This window comes from Typopeltis vanoorti, chromosome 9 (genome assembly GCF_054136105.1).
Source record: "Typopeltis vanoorti isolate ZY-2024b chromosome 9, IOZ_Tvanoo_1.0, whole genome shotgun sequence".
NCBI lineage: Eukaryota > Metazoa > Arthropoda > Arachnida > Uropygi > Thelyphonidae > Typopeltis > Typopeltis vanoorti.
The window spans coordinates 84,573,779-84,591,988 of NC_143557.1; the positions used below are offsets into that span (position 1 = coordinate 84,573,779).

Below are 18,210 nucleotides of genomic sequence, written 5' to 3' on the forward strand. Positions count from 1 at the left end.
AAATTTTCATTCCTAATTATGATCAACTTGTCAAGTAATTCATATCCATCAAGTTTTTAATGATTTCATCCCAACTTTACATCTTTTTGTTGTAAATTTGTTATTTTGATATCACCACATTTTTGAAATATTATCCCTTGTAAATAAAGTATGCATTATCCTGTTCATGGAAATTTCATACCCAGCTGCAAATCCTTTTACAAGTGCAGTACTAACAAATAGTAACTTGAACAGTTGGAGTTAAAGTATTTCAATTTTTTATAAACCATAATGATTTAAAATTCTTTGAAACCTATTATTAAGCAGTTATTTGAAGGATTGAGGGTTGCTTTACATCTTATCACACTACATGAAACAAAGTCAAAGTTATATAAAAGAAATATTTTTTTACCCCTCCTAAGAAGTAAGTTAATATATTTTTGAAGTAGTGTTGTTTTTTGTAATCCTATTCTCTCCCCCCCCCCCCCCCATATTGCTTAAATGAAATATGCAAAACATTATTGAAATATATTATGGAACCACATGGGTAGCTTGAACTATCTCTCATTAAAGAAATGTTAAGAAAGTTTTATTTTTTTTTAAAATCATAAAATCATATGACTATCAAGTATATATAATTTTAATAAATAGTTTTAATAGAATATGTGCATTAGGCATATTTAAAAAACTTTCACCTGTTACACTTGTAACAAAAAAAAAAGAAGAATTTTATTTAATATTTCATCCAGTGTTATGTGAACATCATCTGGGAGATAAGCTACGTGGACTGTTCAATAAGTAATAAGACTAATTTTACTGTGGCAAAACCACTCATCACAATATTAATTTCTGTGGAATAAAGAAATGTTGCTGTATGTATTAACAAAAGAGTATTGGCTGATGTGCCAGAGTGTCACGTGACTAAAGGCAAGTGCTCATCGGCGCGCCTACGAGGTGCGACCAGTCTTCGAAATGGAAGCATCCTTGGAACAGCGTTATGCGATTAAATTTTGTGTGCGTTTGCAAAAATTGTCATCGGACACTTTTAACATGATACATGAAGCTTTCCACGATGAAGCAATGTCGAGGGCAAGTGTTTTTCGCTGGCATAAAACGTTTAAGGAAGGAAGGCAAAATGTGGAAGATCTTGAACGTGAGGGAAGACCTTCAACGTCCATCACAGAGACAATGATCAACACAGCAGCGATTATCATCAAGCACGTCAAAAGGAAGCGTCCATTGCTGAAGAAGGCTTCTTATTGCACCACGATAATGCAAGGCCACATATTGCTGGTTGTGTAGTGAATGTTTTGCAAAAGAACAACACAGATATCCTACCACACCCTCCATACAGTCCTGATCTCGCACCGTGCGATTTCTGGCTGTTTCCTCAGCTCAAGAAACCACTAAGAGGCTGCCATTTCAAAAGCAACAAAGTATGTGTAAAAGCTGCAGAGGCAGTTTTGAAAAAACTCTCAAAAAAACGGACTCTCACATGTGTTTAAGAAGTGGACGCAATGTTGGGACAAATGCATCGCGTCTCACAGTAGTTACTTCGAAAAAGACGATGTAAATGATGACAATTAAAGGTAATCTGTTTTCTGTAGAAATATAGTCTTATTACTTATTGAACAGCCTACGAGTTAACTACATTCAAAACACTAATCAAATAAGAAGTCATAAAGCATGTGTACTACTTTGTGTCTCAATCTCAACTGAAGTATATGATTACATTGTTGGAATTCAAAGGAACAATTATAAAAGTTGCATAGATAAAATATAATTAAAATTAATTATTAATTAAAAAAACATGAACAATTAATAGTGATCACTTCCCAAACAAAAGTTCGAGGTTGGCATGCAATCTGAGCAGTTGAGGTTTGGAAGATGTCATTGTGTTTCACATCTTTCAAGGAAAAGATGGCCAAATTTGAACTTGCTAGAATGAAGAATTTTTGTCTAAAAAACTCTGTGTGCCTGGTGTTAATAGTGCCAGACTTGTTGGATTCCAAAAATGTAATATAGTCTTGATGCTCTTCTATTCTAATGGAAGGTAAAAAAGCCAGTCTGTCCAAAATAGCAAAGATGACATGAGTAGGGCACCTGGTAAGGAAAGAGGTTGTAATGCATCCTTTGTAGATAGTAAGAATGAAGACAGTTTCCAAGCTGGTTTGAAGGAAGTGTATGGATTGAATTTGCAAAGAATCCATGCAGTTTGTTCAGAGGTTCCTTTAAGATAGGGGTATTGAAATTCTTTTCACATTGGATAATTATGTATTGGATAATCAGATGATAATTATCAATAATTTTTTCAATGGTAGTTTTGTTGTGTCCATTACACATCAGATTACTTTTATTCAGTTCATCTAACAAAAGGGAATGAGAAGAGCAGATCTTATGAGCTCTATGTACGTATTTCAATAATACCCTCTTCTAAGAAGAATGATGGTTCGAAGATGAGGGGATGTATCTACTTGTAAAGGTTGGCTTCCAATAAACTGAAAATTCATCATGACCAGTAGGATTTTGAATTATTAAGGTATTCAAAAAGAGTTGATGGTTATTAGATTCGTGTTCATCAGTGAACTTGATACAGAAGTACAAGGATTTTATTTTCTGTAAGAACTGAAGTAATTCTGACTCAACGTGGAACCAGACTGCAAATATATAAGCAACAAAAAAAAAAAAAACGTAGCTATATATAAGGTTGAGGAAATATGGTGTCAATTGTTTTTCTTGATGCTCCATAAAATAATCAGCTAAGCTGGTGAGATGGGACTGCTCATTGTTGTACATTCGATTTGTTTGAACAACTTATTACTCCATGTAAAATAGCCTGCATTGATGGTGAATTTAAATAGATTAATAATGTCTTCTAGAAAATTATAAAAACTGAAGTCTCTTTAGTGGTATGTTGGTGAATAGAGGGACTACATTAAACAAAACAATAACCTCAATATTAGACTTGGCTTTTTTATTTTCTTTTTAAAGTTGAGACTCTTTTTAATATAAGAGTTAATGTGGCCAGTGAGATTCCAAAGATGATGATGATGAGAGATGTCTTCCAAGGTAGTAAGTGGGAGAGCCACTATTCGGCATAGTGGGTTGCCATCGTTATGTGTTTTAGGAAGACTATGAGATGAGGTTGGACAGTAATTTGTAACTCTCAATAGATGTGGCATCCCATAATTGTGGATTGTCTAATAATTTATTTAATTTAATGATTTATTTTTTTGTTGGATCCCTGTTGATCACTCTGTAGGTTGATCTCTCTCAATAAGATATTAAACTTATGATTATATTCAGTTGTATTCATGACATGAGTGGCACCTTTTTTATTACCTTTGTCAGCCTTTGTGATGACAATATTGGTTTTCTGGCATAGGGAATGAAGAACTTTTATGTCTGACAATGGTATATTAAAAAGAGGTGGTTTTGCTTTGTATAGAATTTGGGCAATCTATGCATAATTCTGTGATACCTTTTCCATAATTTGGATGAAATATGTTGGAGTTTTTGAATAAAATTCTATTCATTTTTTGTAACATATGCTAGCTGTGAAAGTTTTTTAAATATATCATTTTAAATCTTCACAATTCTAATTAGAGATGTGAGATATTTTAATTTTGTTGTTTTTTATCTGTTAGATGGGTTGAAGCAGTTGAAAATGTTGCCTCATTGTTAACAACAGCAGGATTTTCAACTTTTGCTCAAGAATCAGCTTCTAATAGTAAGTAGGTGTGTGTGTGTGTATTTTTTGAAAAATTTAATTTAATTTTTTTTTCTCCATTGTGTTGAGACAAAATTAAAATATTCTTTATAAGATTTTTTTTTATCTTTTATGAATGTATTGCTTTTACTTTTAATACAAATGCATAATGTAAAATAATAGCTGTGCATGAGACCACAGACCATTTCTTGACAAGTAACTAATACTGTTTTAATGAAGAACACAACTCAAACCCTCTATATTTGCCTTTTATTAGCATTTTTAAGATTCCAACTTCAGTATAATGTATTTTGCAATTAATACCATTTTCTTTTGCTGCTAATGTTTGCATAGAGCTAATTTGACTTGCAGTTGCTAATATCAGATTTTTGCCAGCCAGTGAAGAAACCAGTAAATTTGAAACAGTGCACTTTAGTACTGGAGCCATAAAAAATGTACTAATGAAAGGTGAATGTATGGGCTTTGGTGTGCATGATGATGTGTAGTATTATGACTGTATGATGAGAATCATTATCTTAAGGTTGTGAAAGCTGGATATATTCATAGATTATAGAATCTAAAATGAGGTATCGTGCGCTTTTTATTCCAGAATGAGAGTCTTCCCTTAATTGGAATGGTCATAATTTAACTGGAAGGGGGGGGGGGTTTTCGTCATCAATTTCCTGATATGTTTCCTCAAGGGATATTCAGGCTACTATGACAGTGTTACATGAATATGTTTACATTATTAATAATCTTCTATTAACAATTTTCTTCCAAATTAGTGTATTACTTACTACTCCAGTATTGTTATATCTAACATTTTGTTCTTCTAATGGGCACTTCTGACTGAATCAATCCACTAAATTTTGGTCTTCATCTGGGTCTTTTTCCTAACATCTTTCAGCAAACACCTGGTTTGCTAACCTTTCCTCTTCCATTCTTTTTAAGCAACCATACCACCTTAGATTAGCCGTGCTCATGCAGTCTTGAATGCAAACAATCTCAAGTTCCTTCCTAATATCTTTGTTTTTAATATGATTCTACTAATGCTATATGTGGTCTCTAATCTTTGATCATGTGCTTTATTTCTAACCAGACTCTCAGATCAGTAACTAAAAATTGATTTGAATGCCATCCTGAGTACTGCTAATTTCTCTCTTATTCCATATAAGTTTATTCAACTGGTTCCCAACCATACCAGCTTTGCTTATTCTATTGTCTATTTCCAAATTTAATTTCCATAATCACTAAAACTGTTCCTAAATAGCTGAATTATTTTACTTATTCTGTACACTCTGCATTCAGAATACATCTGACATTTTCTATGTTCCTGCCTATTTTCATAGTTTTAGTCTTTTTATTGCTGATTTTCATGTCAAATTTGTCATCATCAAATTCCTGCTACGTACCCTCAAGAGGTGTACAGGATATGATAGTACTACATGAAAAATTTACATTACTAACTTCCTATCTACAATTTTCTTCCAAATCAGTCTGTTCAATGTCAAGACTCCAACATTTCAGATCTCATATTTCTATCGTCTAAGGCACTTTGTACCATACCAATCCACCTATATCTTGGTCTTCCTTTGAATCATTTTTCTGCTAACCATCCAGACAACACTTGTTTTGCTAATCTTTCCTAGCCCATTCTGTTTAAGTAACCATACCACCTGAGATTAGCTCTGCTAATGCATTCCTGGCTGCTGACAATGTCAAGTTCTTTCCTAATATCCTCATTTTTAATATGATATTGCCATTGATGCTATCTGTTCATGCCTCTAATTTTCTCAGGACTCTCATATCTGCAGTCACTAATCTTTGGTCAAGTGCTTTACTTCTGACCCAATTCTCAGATATATAAATTAAAACTGGTTTGAACACTGTTTTGTATACAGCTAATTTAGTGTTTCGCTAATTTCTCTATTATTCCGTATGAATTTATTCAATTAACTTCCTACCATACCAGCTTTGTTGATTCTGTTGTCTATTTCCATATTTAATTTACCATCTTCACTAAAAATCATGTTTAAGTAGCTGAAATGTTTTACTTGTTCCACAGGTTCTCCGTTCACAACACAGTTCACATTTGCAACGATTCTGCCTATTTTCGTTGTCTTTGTCTTTTTATTGCTGACCTTCATACCATATCTATTACAACAGTTATTCAATTTAGTCAGATAATCTTGCAAACTTGTAGCAGATTTATTTAGAAGTATAACATCGTCCGCATAAAGCAAAGAGCTGACATTAACATCTCCAATTTTGATATCATGTTTATTACCACTGTGGTGGTGCTTAAGGGTCAAAGCTGTATAACTGAGAGGAGACCTCCACATAGCCTTTAAAGGAATGCGGAGAACCGACCAGGGCTTCTGACCTAATGTCCAGTCCTCACCTTCTCGTGGTGCACCCTGTTCGGTATCTACTTTGATACTGAAGGAATGAGGATGGGCTGGCAATTTGGAATTTAGCCGACCAAATTGTATTCTTATTGGTTAAACCAAAATAAAAAATGATGGTACAACATGATAAAATTTCATGCCGGCTGGGGCGTCGCCCGGTTAAACAAGGCCCCAGTTGTTTTCGCCAGGGAACCAGGGCGAACAGCGAAAAGTCAGCTACTGGAACAAATCTGAAAACAAACTGCAACTCAACATCACCAGAGTTAAAGATCGGTACTATCAACGTAAGAAGCCTGAATGGCAAAGAAATGGAGCTAGCTGAGGAATTAGATAAGTACCAGATCGACATAATAGGGGTGACTGAAACAAAAAAAGACAAAAACTGGTGAGATCTTTCTGAGCAGTAAATACAAAATGTTATATTCAGGCAATGACAATCAAGGAAAAGAAGGAGTAGCCATCGTATTCAACACAAAATACGAGGCTAATCTTCTTGAATGGCAGTCAGTCTCAAGTAGAGTAATGTGGGCAAATATGAGAATGGGGAACTGGACAATGAGACTTATTTGTGCCTATGGTCCCACAGAAGGTTCTACTAAGGTAGAAGTGGAGGAATTTTTTGAGGCTTTAGAAAAAGCAACTGACACAATGAAAAAGGAAAAGTTGGTCCTTGTTGGGGATCTAAATAGTAGAGTAGGAAATGATTGTGAGACATACAAAAATATTTTGGGAAAATTTGGAGAAAAGAGCAAAGCTAATAATAATGGCAAATATCTGTTGGATTTCTGCTCAGGACATGGACTGGTTATTACTAACACCATGTTCCAACATAAAAATGTGCACAAATTCACATGGAGAGAAGAGGCTAGGAATAAGAAAAGTCTCATTGACTATGTTATTGTTGATAGTGATGTTTTCTCCCTGGTGCAGGACACCAGAGTGTACAGAGGATTTGAAATTGGAAGTGATCACTATTTAGTCTTGAGCAGGATAAAATTGAATTTCATATTGAAAAGAATAACATGTAAGAAAGTTTTAAAGCGAATAAAAGTTGAGCAGCTCTCAGATGTGAACTGTAGACTAAAATACAGAAATATTATTGAAAAGAAAATGAAAGAGTTTGAGAACAGGAATCAAACCTTGGAGATTCAGTGGCAAACTCTGAAGGAAACATTGATTGATTCTGCCAGAGAGGCATGTGGTGAGGTTGTGTGCAAGGATAAAAAAATCAGAACTCCCTGGTGGACACAGGAAGTTAAAGAGGCAGTGAAGGAAAAGAAGAAAGCATATCAAAAGTTCCTAGCAAATAAGTCAGCTTTTACTCTTACAGAATACAGAGACAAATGTAAGAAAGCTAAACAGTGTGTAAAACTAGCTAAACAAAAGTCATGGGAGGACTTTGGCAAGAATATAGAAAATAAATATCAAGAAGGTGGCAAAATATTCTGGAGGTTGTTGAAGAAGCTTAGGAATGGGGGAAAGAGTGCTGTAAAAGGAATTAGAGATGATAAAGGTGAAATGAAAACAGGAGAAAAAGATATCCTTGAAGTATGGAGTAATTACTTTGAAAAACTGCTAAATGAAACAAGCAGGGATGACAGCACAGTAATAAAAAACACTGACCAGGCGTGCAGTCAGGAATACATATCCATACTTGAAGTAGAAAAAGCCATCAAAGACTTGAAATGTGGAAAGGCAGCAGGAGTAGATGATATTCGACCAGAAATGCTGAAGTATGGTGGTATAAGAGTCTTACAGTGGCTGCACTGCATAGTTCAGAAAGCCTGGACAGAGGGAAGAATTCCCGATGATTGGAGTAGAGCTCTCATAGTACCCATATATAAAAAGGGAAATAAAACTGAATGTGAGAATTACAGAGGTATTTCTCTACTGAGTGTTCCTGGCAAGATCTATGCAAGTATACTTGAGAAACGGTTGAGAAGAATTGTGGAAGAAAAGCTTGGTGAAGAACAAGCTGGATTCAGGCCAAATAGAGGCTGTCAGGATCAGATCTTCACTTTACGACAAATAGTCGAGAAAGCATGGGAATATAACAAAGATCTGTATTTAAGTTTTGTCGATTTGGAAAAGGCATATGACAAGGTGCCAAGAGAGAAGCTATTCAATACGCTGCAGTTATATGGTGTCAATGGGGCATTATATCAAGCAATACTTAGTCTTTATTTGAGTTGTGAGTCAGCAGTTAGAATTGAAGGAAGTACAGGAAGATGGTTTAATGTTAAATCTGGTGTGAGACAAGGATGTACATTATCCCCTCTGTTATTCATTATCTATATGGATCACATTATGAAGGAATGTGGTATTAAACCTGATATCAAAATTGGAGATGTTAATGTCAGCTCTTTGCTTTATGCGGATGATGTTATACTTCTAAATAAATCCGCTACAAGTCTGCAAGATTCTCTGACTAAATTGAATAGCTGTTGTAATAGATATGGTATGAAGGTCAGCAATAAAAAGACAAAGACAATGAAAATAGGCAGAATCATTGAAAATGTCAACTGTGTTGTGAATGGAGAACCTGTGGAACAAGTAAAACATTTCAGCTACTTAGGCACAATTTTTAGTGAAGATGGTAAACTAAATATAGAAATAGACAACAGAATCAGCAAAGCTGGTATCGTGGGAAGTCAATTGAATAAATCCATATGGAATAAGAAAGAAATTAGTCGGAACACTAAATTAGCTGTATACAAGACTGTGTTCAAACCAATTTTAACTTATGGATCTGAGAGCTGGGTCAGAAGTAAAACACTTGACCAAAGACTAGAGACCGCCGATATAAGAGAGTCCTGAGAAAGATTAGAGGCGTGAACAGATGGCATCAATGGCAATATCATATTAAAAATGAGGATATTAGGAAAGAACTTGACATTGTCAGCATCCAGGAATGCGTTAGCAGAGCTAATCTCAGATGGTATGGTCACTTAAATAGAATGGGAGAGGAAAGATTAGCAAAACAAGTGTTCTCTGCCAGGTTGGCAGGAAAACGACCCAGAGGAAGACCGAGATATAGGTGGATTGATACGGTACAAAGTGCCTTAGACGATAGAAATATAAGATCTGATAATGATGGAGTCTTGACAAGTAACAGACTGATTTGGAGGAAAATTGTAGATAGGAAGTTAGTAATGATGTAATTTTTTCATGTAGTACTGTCATATCCTGTACACCCCTTGAGGGTACATGGCAGGAATTTGATGATGATGATGATGATGGTGTTCTCTGCCACGTTGGCAGGAAAACGACCCAGAGGAAGACCAAGATATAGGTGGATTGATACGGTACAAAGTGCCTTAGACGATAGAAATATAAGATCTGATAATGTTGGAGTCTTGACAAGTAACAGACTGATTTGGAGGAAAATTGTAGATAGGAAGTTAGTAATGATGTAATTTTTTCATGTAGTACTGTCATATCCTGCATGGTAGGAATTTGATGATGATGTTTAATACCACTTTCCTTCATAATGAAAGACAGAGGGGATAATGTACATCCTTGTTTCACACCAGATTTAACATTAAACAATCTTCCTGTACTTCAGTTCTAACTGCTGACTTACAACTAAGACTGAGTATTGCTTGATACAATACCACATCGACACCATATAACTGTATCATATTGAATAGCTTCTCTCTTGGCACCTTGTCATATGCCTTTTCCACATTGACAAAACTTAAATACAGATCTTTGTTATATTACCATGATTTCTTGTAAAGTGAAGATCTGATTCTGACAGTCTCTGTTTGGCCAGAATCCAGCTTCTTCTTCCCCAAGCTTTTCTTCCACAATTCTTCTCAACCATTGCTCAAGTATACTTGCATAATTCATGTTAGAGGTTTAATGGAATATTGACAGCACTGAGAAAGGATTAAAACTAATTTTAATACTAATTTCAACCGAACTCAAACACATACACAACACCTTCCTTTCCACTGGCTATAATGACTACAGAATTAAAAAAATAATCAAGTTCTTCCCCATTCTCCGACCATCTCTTCAGAAGGACTTCAGAAATGCCATCACCATTCCTTACATCCGTGGTACTTCAGAAAAAACCTCCATACAGCTCTTAAGCTCCACCATAAATTTGTTACCCTTATCAGCTCCACTAAAGACCAGCTCTCTCCTCTTTCAGTGCCTGGTGTATATAGAGTACCTTGTTCCTGTAAACTTGCCTACTTCGGACAAACAGGCAGGTCAGCATCCATCCGGTTAGAAGAACACAGTTCTTACATCTGCAAACATGATTATGGTCAATCTGACCTTGCAGACCATGTTTTGGATACTTCCCATAGGATGTCCTGGGAAAAAACTACCATGCTCCACCATAGTAAATTCAAAAAAGAAAGACTATTCTTTGAATCTGCATCTGCACTCAGAAATCAACCTAATTTAAACAAATACGGTTGCATTAAACTTCTCAAAATTTGGGAAACTTTAATTATCAGAGATCCCGCTTTACATCCCAGGCCATCTGCAAATGACCATAGAGGGCGCATCACCTAGATAGGACTTTAGTTTCACTTTGTATTGTATTTGTGTGTGTGTTATTACAAAAAGTTTTTGTAATCTCTGAAGATGTCTCTGTGATGGAGACGAAATATTGGAAGTATTAAAATTAGTTTTAATCCTTTCTAAATGCTGTTAATATTCCACTAAACCTCTAACATGAATTCTTCACAGCATTTAAGCCTCAACACATGAATACTTGCATAAATCTTACCAGGAACACTCAGTAGAGAAATACCTCTGTAATTCTCGCATTCAGTTTTATTTCCCTCTTTATATATGGGTACTATGAGAGCTCTACTCCAAACATCGAGAATTCATTCCTCTGTCAAGGCCTTCTGAACTATGCATTGCATCCACTGTAAGACTTTTATACCACCATACTTCAGCATTTCTGGTCGTATATCATCTACTCCTGCTGCCTTTCCACATTCAAGCCTTTGCAGGCTTTTTCTACTTCAAGTATGGATATGTATTCCTGACTGCATGCCTGGTCAGTGTTTTCTAACACTGTCACTGCTTGTTTCATTTAGCAGTTTTTCAAAGTAATTACTCCATGCTTAAAGGATATCTTTTTCTCTCGTTTTCATGTCACCTTTATCATCTCTAACTCCTTTTACAGCACTCTTTCCTCCATTCCTAAGCTTCTTCGATAACCTCCAGAATATCTTACCACCTTCTTGATATTTATTTTCTATATTCTTGCCAAAGTCCTCCCAAGACTTTTGTTTAGCTAGTTTTACACAGTGTTTAGCATTCTTGCATTTGTCTCTATATTCTCTAAGAGCACAAGCTGACTTATTTGACAGGAACTTTTGATATACTTTCTTCTTTTCCTTCACTGCCTCGTTAACTTTCTGTGTCCACCATGGAGTTCTGATTTTTTTATCCTTGCAGACAACCTCACCACATGCCTCTGTGGCAGAATCAATCAATGTTTTCTTCAGAGTATGCCAATGAATTTCCAAGGTTTGATTCCTGTTCTCAAACTTTCATTTTTTCTTCAATAATCTTTGTGTATTTTAGTCTACAGTTCACATCTGAGAACTGCTCAACTTTTATTCATTTTAAAACTTTCTTACATGTTATTCTTTTCAATATGAAATTCAATTTTATCCTGCTCAAGACTAAATAGTGATCATTTCCAATTTCAATTCCTCTGCACACTCTGGTGTCTTGCACCAGGGAGAAAACATCACTATCAACAATAACATAGTCAATGAGACTTTTCTTATTCCTTGCCTCTTCTCTCCATGTGAATTTATGCACATTTTTATGTTGGAACCTGGTGTTAGTAATAACTAGTTCATGTTCCGAGCAGAAATCCAACAGGTATTTGTCATTATTATTATTAGCTTTGCTCTTTTCTCCAAATTTTCCCAAAATATTTTTGTATGTCTGACAATCATTTCCTACTCTGCTATATAGATCCCCAACAAGGACCAACTTTTCCTTTTTCATTGTGTCAGTTGCTTTTTCTAAAGCATCAAAAAATTCCTCCACTTCTATCTTATTAGAACCTTCTGTGGGACCATAGGCACAAATAAGTCTCATTGTCCAGTTCCCCATTCTCATATTAGCCCACATTACTCTACTTGAGACTGACTGCCATTCAAGAAGATTAGCCTCATATTTTGTGTTGAATATGATGGCTATTCCTTCTTTCCCTTGATTGTCATTACCTGACTATAACATTTTGTATTTATTGCTCAGAAAATCTCACCAGTTTTTGTCTTTTTTGTTTCAGTCACTCCTATTATGTCGATCTGGTACTTATCTAATTCTTCAGCTAGCTCCATTTCTTTGCCATTCAGGCTTCTTATGTTGATAGTACCGATCTTTAACTCTGGTGATGTTGAGTTGGGGTTTGTTTTCAGATTTGTTCCAGTAGCTGACTTTTCGCTGTTCGCCCTGGTTCCCTGGCGAAAACAACGGGGGGCTTTGTTTAACCGGGCGATGCCCCAGCCGGCATGAAATTTTCTCATGTTGTACCATCATTTTTTATTTTGGTTTAACCAATAAGAATACAATTTGGTCGGCTAAATCCCAAATTGCCAGCCCATCCTTGTTCGTTCATTATCCAAGTAGATACCCAACAGGTTGCACCACGAGAATGTGAGGATTGGACATTAAGTCAGAAGCCCTGGTCGGTTCTCTGCATTCCTTTAAAGTATATGTGGAGGTCTCCTCTCAGTTATACAACTCTGACCCTATCCCTGAAATTAGGAGTTCATATCAATATTTGAAGTATAAAAACTTTTAATGTGGAAAGACAACTAGAGTAGATGATATTCAACCAGAAATGCTCAAATATGGAGGTATAAGTAGAGGAGAAAGTGGGTTGTTGTGTAGTGGAGTGGTGTGCCCTAGTGGGATGAGTCTGTAGACTCCTTGGAGGTGTCACATATTAATAATAATAAAAGTGTTAAAATGGCACAATGCATAATTCAGAAGGCCTGGCCAAAGGGTTGAATTCCAGGTGATTGGAGTAGAGCTCTCATAGCATATATCTATAAAAAGGGAAATAAAACAATATGAAAATTGCAGAGGAATTATGCATGTATACTTCAAAAAAGGCTAAGATAGACTGTGGATGGGAAGCTTGAAGAAGAACAAGCCAGTTTCTGGCCAAATGGGGTTGTCAGGATCAGATTTTTGCTTTAAGCCAAATAGTTGAGAAAACATGAAAAAAACTAATGGATGGACTGCATGATTACACAGCTAAGTTATTGTTTTAATATTGATTTAATAAGATAACCGAACTGGGTTTTATTGGTCAGAATTTGATACGACTGGTAACCTAAAAACTTCGGAATTATATTGTTGTTCCTACTTTTTTTTTTTTTTTTTAGAAATGTAAGTTAATTCAGAAGTTTGGCTTTCTTACCAAACTGCTAAATTGATAATTACCAATTGTACTTGTGTATGACTGTGTTTATTATTTTTTATATATTTATACTGTGTACAATAGATAAATTGTGTTATTCATAGCACCAATGTGAACGAGAACAATGGTTGATAAGACATCGTTGTACAGAGGGTTTGATATGGGGGGATTGTGTGAAATGTAGTGTGCATGTGCTATGTATTCATTGCTATGAGAAAATGGATTGTGGTATAAGAGTGACAGCGTAAAGAGTGTGTGTGTGTGTGTGTGTGTGTGTGTGTGTGTGTGTGTGTGTGTGTGTGTGTTGTAGATGTGCTACAAACCAATATGCAAAATTTGTTGAAACCGAGAAACTGAAGTAATGGAAGATACTGAAAGCCATGAAACCAAAAGTATTAGAATGAATGGAGTTCTGGGTTCAAATCATGGTGAAAGAAATGTGAAAGAATAATAAATGAGGTAATTGAAAGTAGCAGTAAGATAGCATATGAAAGTTAAACCAACAGACTGTAAGATAATGAGCAACATAGGTAGCAAGGATGAAAGTGTGATCGATCTGGTAGAGATAGCAAAAAGCAGTGAGAAAATAACTCAGGATATGAAAGCAGAGTTGGTGAAGATGAGTATAACTTGAGTAAAATGAAGAGATTAACAGGTATGTAAGGAATCAAAAGGAAGGCTGGAATAAAAGATGGCAGTAGGAAAGAGATGTCCAATGATTTGAGAGTGACTATGTATGGATATTCGATTATTAGAGGTGTGAAATGAGAAGGTATATAGGATTTGCTTTCCAGGGGTTAGAGTGAACAGAGCTATTGAAGCACTGGATACGAGGAAGAGCAAGCAAGAGAATTGAAAGTGGTAGTAGACACAAATGATCTGAATAGCAACAAGGAGAATATAAGGATGGATATTAGGAGTTGCTAAGGAGAGTAAATAAACGATATGTGTGACAGGAAAGGTAGTCAGTGTGTTGTCCAGATATGATAGCAATGAGATGAGATGAGGTAGCAAGCAAGGATTATGAATGGTGTACTAGCTGAAATGTGTGAAGAGAAAGGAATTAAATTTGTGAATATGTTGGATGAATTTGAAGGACAGATGAAGATGCATAAAAGAATTGGGCTGCATTTGAATGGATTTGGTGTGAGTCAGATGGAAAAACTGTTGCTGCAAAAGAAAGAGAGAGAGAGATATATGAATGAAGTGAATTGAATACCTGAGAAAGTGAGAGTTGACATGGAACAGCAGTTAAGTAGAATAGAAGAGCTTGTGAATATAGAGGTGAATGGCATGAGTGAAGAGAATGAGAGAAAAGGAACACAGGACAAATAGGGAAGGTCAGGGTAGACAGGGAGATATAGTGTGAGAAGAGTGGATGATGGATATGGAAGCAGAGGTATGTGAGTACAACATAGGATTGGGATGACCAGAGAGTATATTCAGCCAAAAATTATGGGAATGAGTAAGACACGGTTAGATGAAGATGACGTTCTGACAGGAAGAGAGAGATGGATACGGTGTTTTTCATGAGGATAAGCAAGACAGAAGGGAGGGAAGAGTACTGTTGATGGTAGCAGAGAAGTTATCTTCAACTAACATGGAGATGTAAGGAGTGAACAGTGGCAGTGGTTTTGAAGCAGTATGGTGTGAGGTGGAGGTGAACAGAATGAAGTATCTACTTGGGTGTTGTTATAGACTTGGTAATGTGGAGGGCTGTGAGAAGGAAATAGGCAAATCAGTCTAGCTGCTAAGAAACGAGTGATCATTATGGGTGATTCTAATCATAGACTAGAATGAAGAGACAACATCTGAGAGCAAAGAGAATGAATTTCTTGAGTTTTTGAGGGACAACTACCTTATGCAATATGTAACAGAGGGTACATGCAGATCAAGGGTCTTGGATTTGATTTTCTCAACAGAGGATGCTATTGTAAATGAGGTACTTAATCACCCTCCAGTTGGTGAGGGGTGACCATGAGGTGATTATATGGATGATGGCCAGTCATACGAGGACTTCTGTAAGAATGATTAAGGAAAGATAATACTGGGTAGAAAGAATGGTAGAATGATAACCACTGAGAAGGATATGGCAGAAATGTCAAACGAGCAGTTCATAAAGGTATTTCATCCTCAAGAAAGTAACATCATGCAGAACTTGAGAGTAGTGGGAAGCATGGGGGGGGGGAGCCACTGATGGTGAGTGAGCAGTAAATAAAGCTGTAGGAATTGATGGTATATCACTGCATGTCATAAGGGAATGTTTCATGGAATTAATAATAGCTTTAACTTGAGTCTTAGACTTGCCCAAGTTGCAAATTAGTGGAAAGAGCAAAATTGTTCATGTTGGAGGTTTAATGGAATATTATCAGCACTGAGAAAGGATAGGACTAGGGCGCACCACCTAGTCCTATCTAGGTGGTGCACCCTCTATGGGCATTTGAAGGTGGCCTGGAATGTAAAGAGGGATCTCTGTTAATTAAGCTTTCCAAAGCTTAAACAAAGGAATTATAACATCCTTACTCCCACGTCAGTGTACTTTGTATCATTGCTAAGCACTGTGTTTTCCTTACAGTTTTAACAAAAATGTCCCCAACATTTCAGGTCTAACCATACCAGCTGTGTTTTCAAAACTTTGAAATCTTAACTTTGCTATGTTGAATGTAGCCCATTCATTTGCTTCAAATCCTCCTTGAATGGCTACAACAACTATTATACTCCATATAGTTCTTCCTAACTTCCTAAGGTGATATATAGTTATTTGCATCATCTGCAAATAACTATATATCACCTTTCAAGCCTTTCCCAGGTTCATTTACATACCAATTAAACAGCAGCTGTCTCAAAAGACCCTTGGAGCATACCACTAGTGGCTCTCGTCTTCTATGATATTATTTGCTGAGACAGCCAATCTCCCATCCAGTGCACCAATCTGCTATCCAACCCTGTCTGTTCCAGTTTAATTACCAGCTTGTCATGTGGCAATTTATCAAAGGCTTTAGCAAAATCTAAATATACCACAGTGTATGCTTCCCCATTATCCATTGCACCTGTCACCTTGTTATAGTAAGTCAGTAGATTACTAAAACACAACCTTCTTTTAGCAGACCCATGCTAGCCACCAAAGAGAATGTTGTCGTCATCGACCCAATTCTGAATCCCGGTTCTCACTTGCCTCTCTAACACCTTTACCGCAACTCCAAACAAACAGATTGGTCTGTAATTCAAAGCCCTAGTCTTATCATACCCTTTATGAAGCAGAACAACTTTGTTCGATTAGAATCTCTTTGTTGAGGCTTAAGTGTTGTGAAGAATTCATGTCGGAGGCTTAATGGAATATTATCAGCACTGAGAAAGGATTAACACTAATTTTAATGCTTCCAATATTTCACTCAGTCACAAAGACATCTTCAAGGATTACAAATAACTTTTTATAACAACACACACAAATACAATACAATGATAAGTAAAACAAGTGAGTGAAACTAAAGTCCTATGGTGGTGCACCCTCTATGGGCGTTTGCAGGTGGCCAGGATATAAAGAGGGATCTTTGATAATTAACGTTTCCCAAATTTTGGGAAGTTTTATGTAGCCATATTTGTTTAAATTAGGTTGATTCATGAGTACAGATGCAGATTCAAAAAACAGTCTTTCTTTTTTTTTTTTTTTTGAATTTACTATGGTAGAGCATGGTTGTTTTTTTCCAGGAGATCCTGTGGGTAGTATCCAGAACATGATCTGCAAGGCTAGCTTGACCATAATCGGGATTGCCGATGTATGACACGTGTTCTTCTAACCAGATGGCTGCTGATCTGCTGTCCGTCTGTCTGAAGTAAGCCAGCTTACAGGAACAAGGTACTCTATATACACACCAGGCACTGAGAGAGAGGACGGAGCTGATCTTTGGTAGATCAGATAAGGGTAGTAAGTTTACGTAAACTTACTACCCTTATCCGTTCTACCAAACCCTACATCCATGGCACATTAGAAAAAATAACTAGGTCCTTAAAGTACAACCTCCACACAGCATTTAAGTCTCACCATAAACTTACTACCCTTATCTGTTCCACCAAAGATCAGCTCCCTCCTCTCTCTGTGCTTGGAGTATATATAGAGTTCCTGTAAGCTGGCTTACTTTGGACAGACAGTCATATCAGCAGCCATCCAGTTAGAAGAACACATCTGCTTTGATCAGACCACCTGCGGATTATTGTATGCAGATTTAGTCATCAGATTTTCAAAAGGATGAAGAGTTGTTGGAACAAATTCAGAGATGATTGACTAAATTGGTTTCTGATCTCTAGAATGTAGAGCATGAAGGCAGATTGAGGGAATGCAAATTGCAGAGTTTAGTAGATAGAAGGTGGGGGGGGGGACATGCTTGAGCTGTATAAGTTGTAGGGGATTATTCCCAGATTAATGCAGATCAATCAGATATTTTATAGAATAGGTGGAGACAGGGAAAGAACAAGAGGCCATCCTTGGAACCTGTATAAGGAGAGTGTGTGAGCAATCATCATCATCAAATTCCTGACATGTACCCTCAATGGGGTGTACAGGATATAATAGTACTACATGAAAAATTTACATCATTACTAACTTCCTATCTACAGTTTTCCTCCAAATCAGTCTGTTATTACTTGACAAGACTCCAACATTATCAGATCTTATATTTCTATCGTCTAAGGCACTT

At 36.3% G+C, this 18,210-nt stretch overlaps 1 protein-coding gene across 1 annotated transcript in view; it reads left to right on the forward strand.

Annotated features, from left to right (window-relative positions):
* Positions 1–18,210, forward strand: part of vir (VIR_N domain-containing protein) — a 630,458-nt gene that overhangs the window by 133,016 nt on the left and 479,232 nt on the right. The window contains exon 9 of the mRNA XM_090397685.1: positions 3,627–3,709. Coding sequence (XP_090253811.1) covers positions 3,627–3,709 — 83 coding nt within the window. The remainder of the gene's footprint in view (positions 1–3,626; positions 3,710–18,210) is intronic.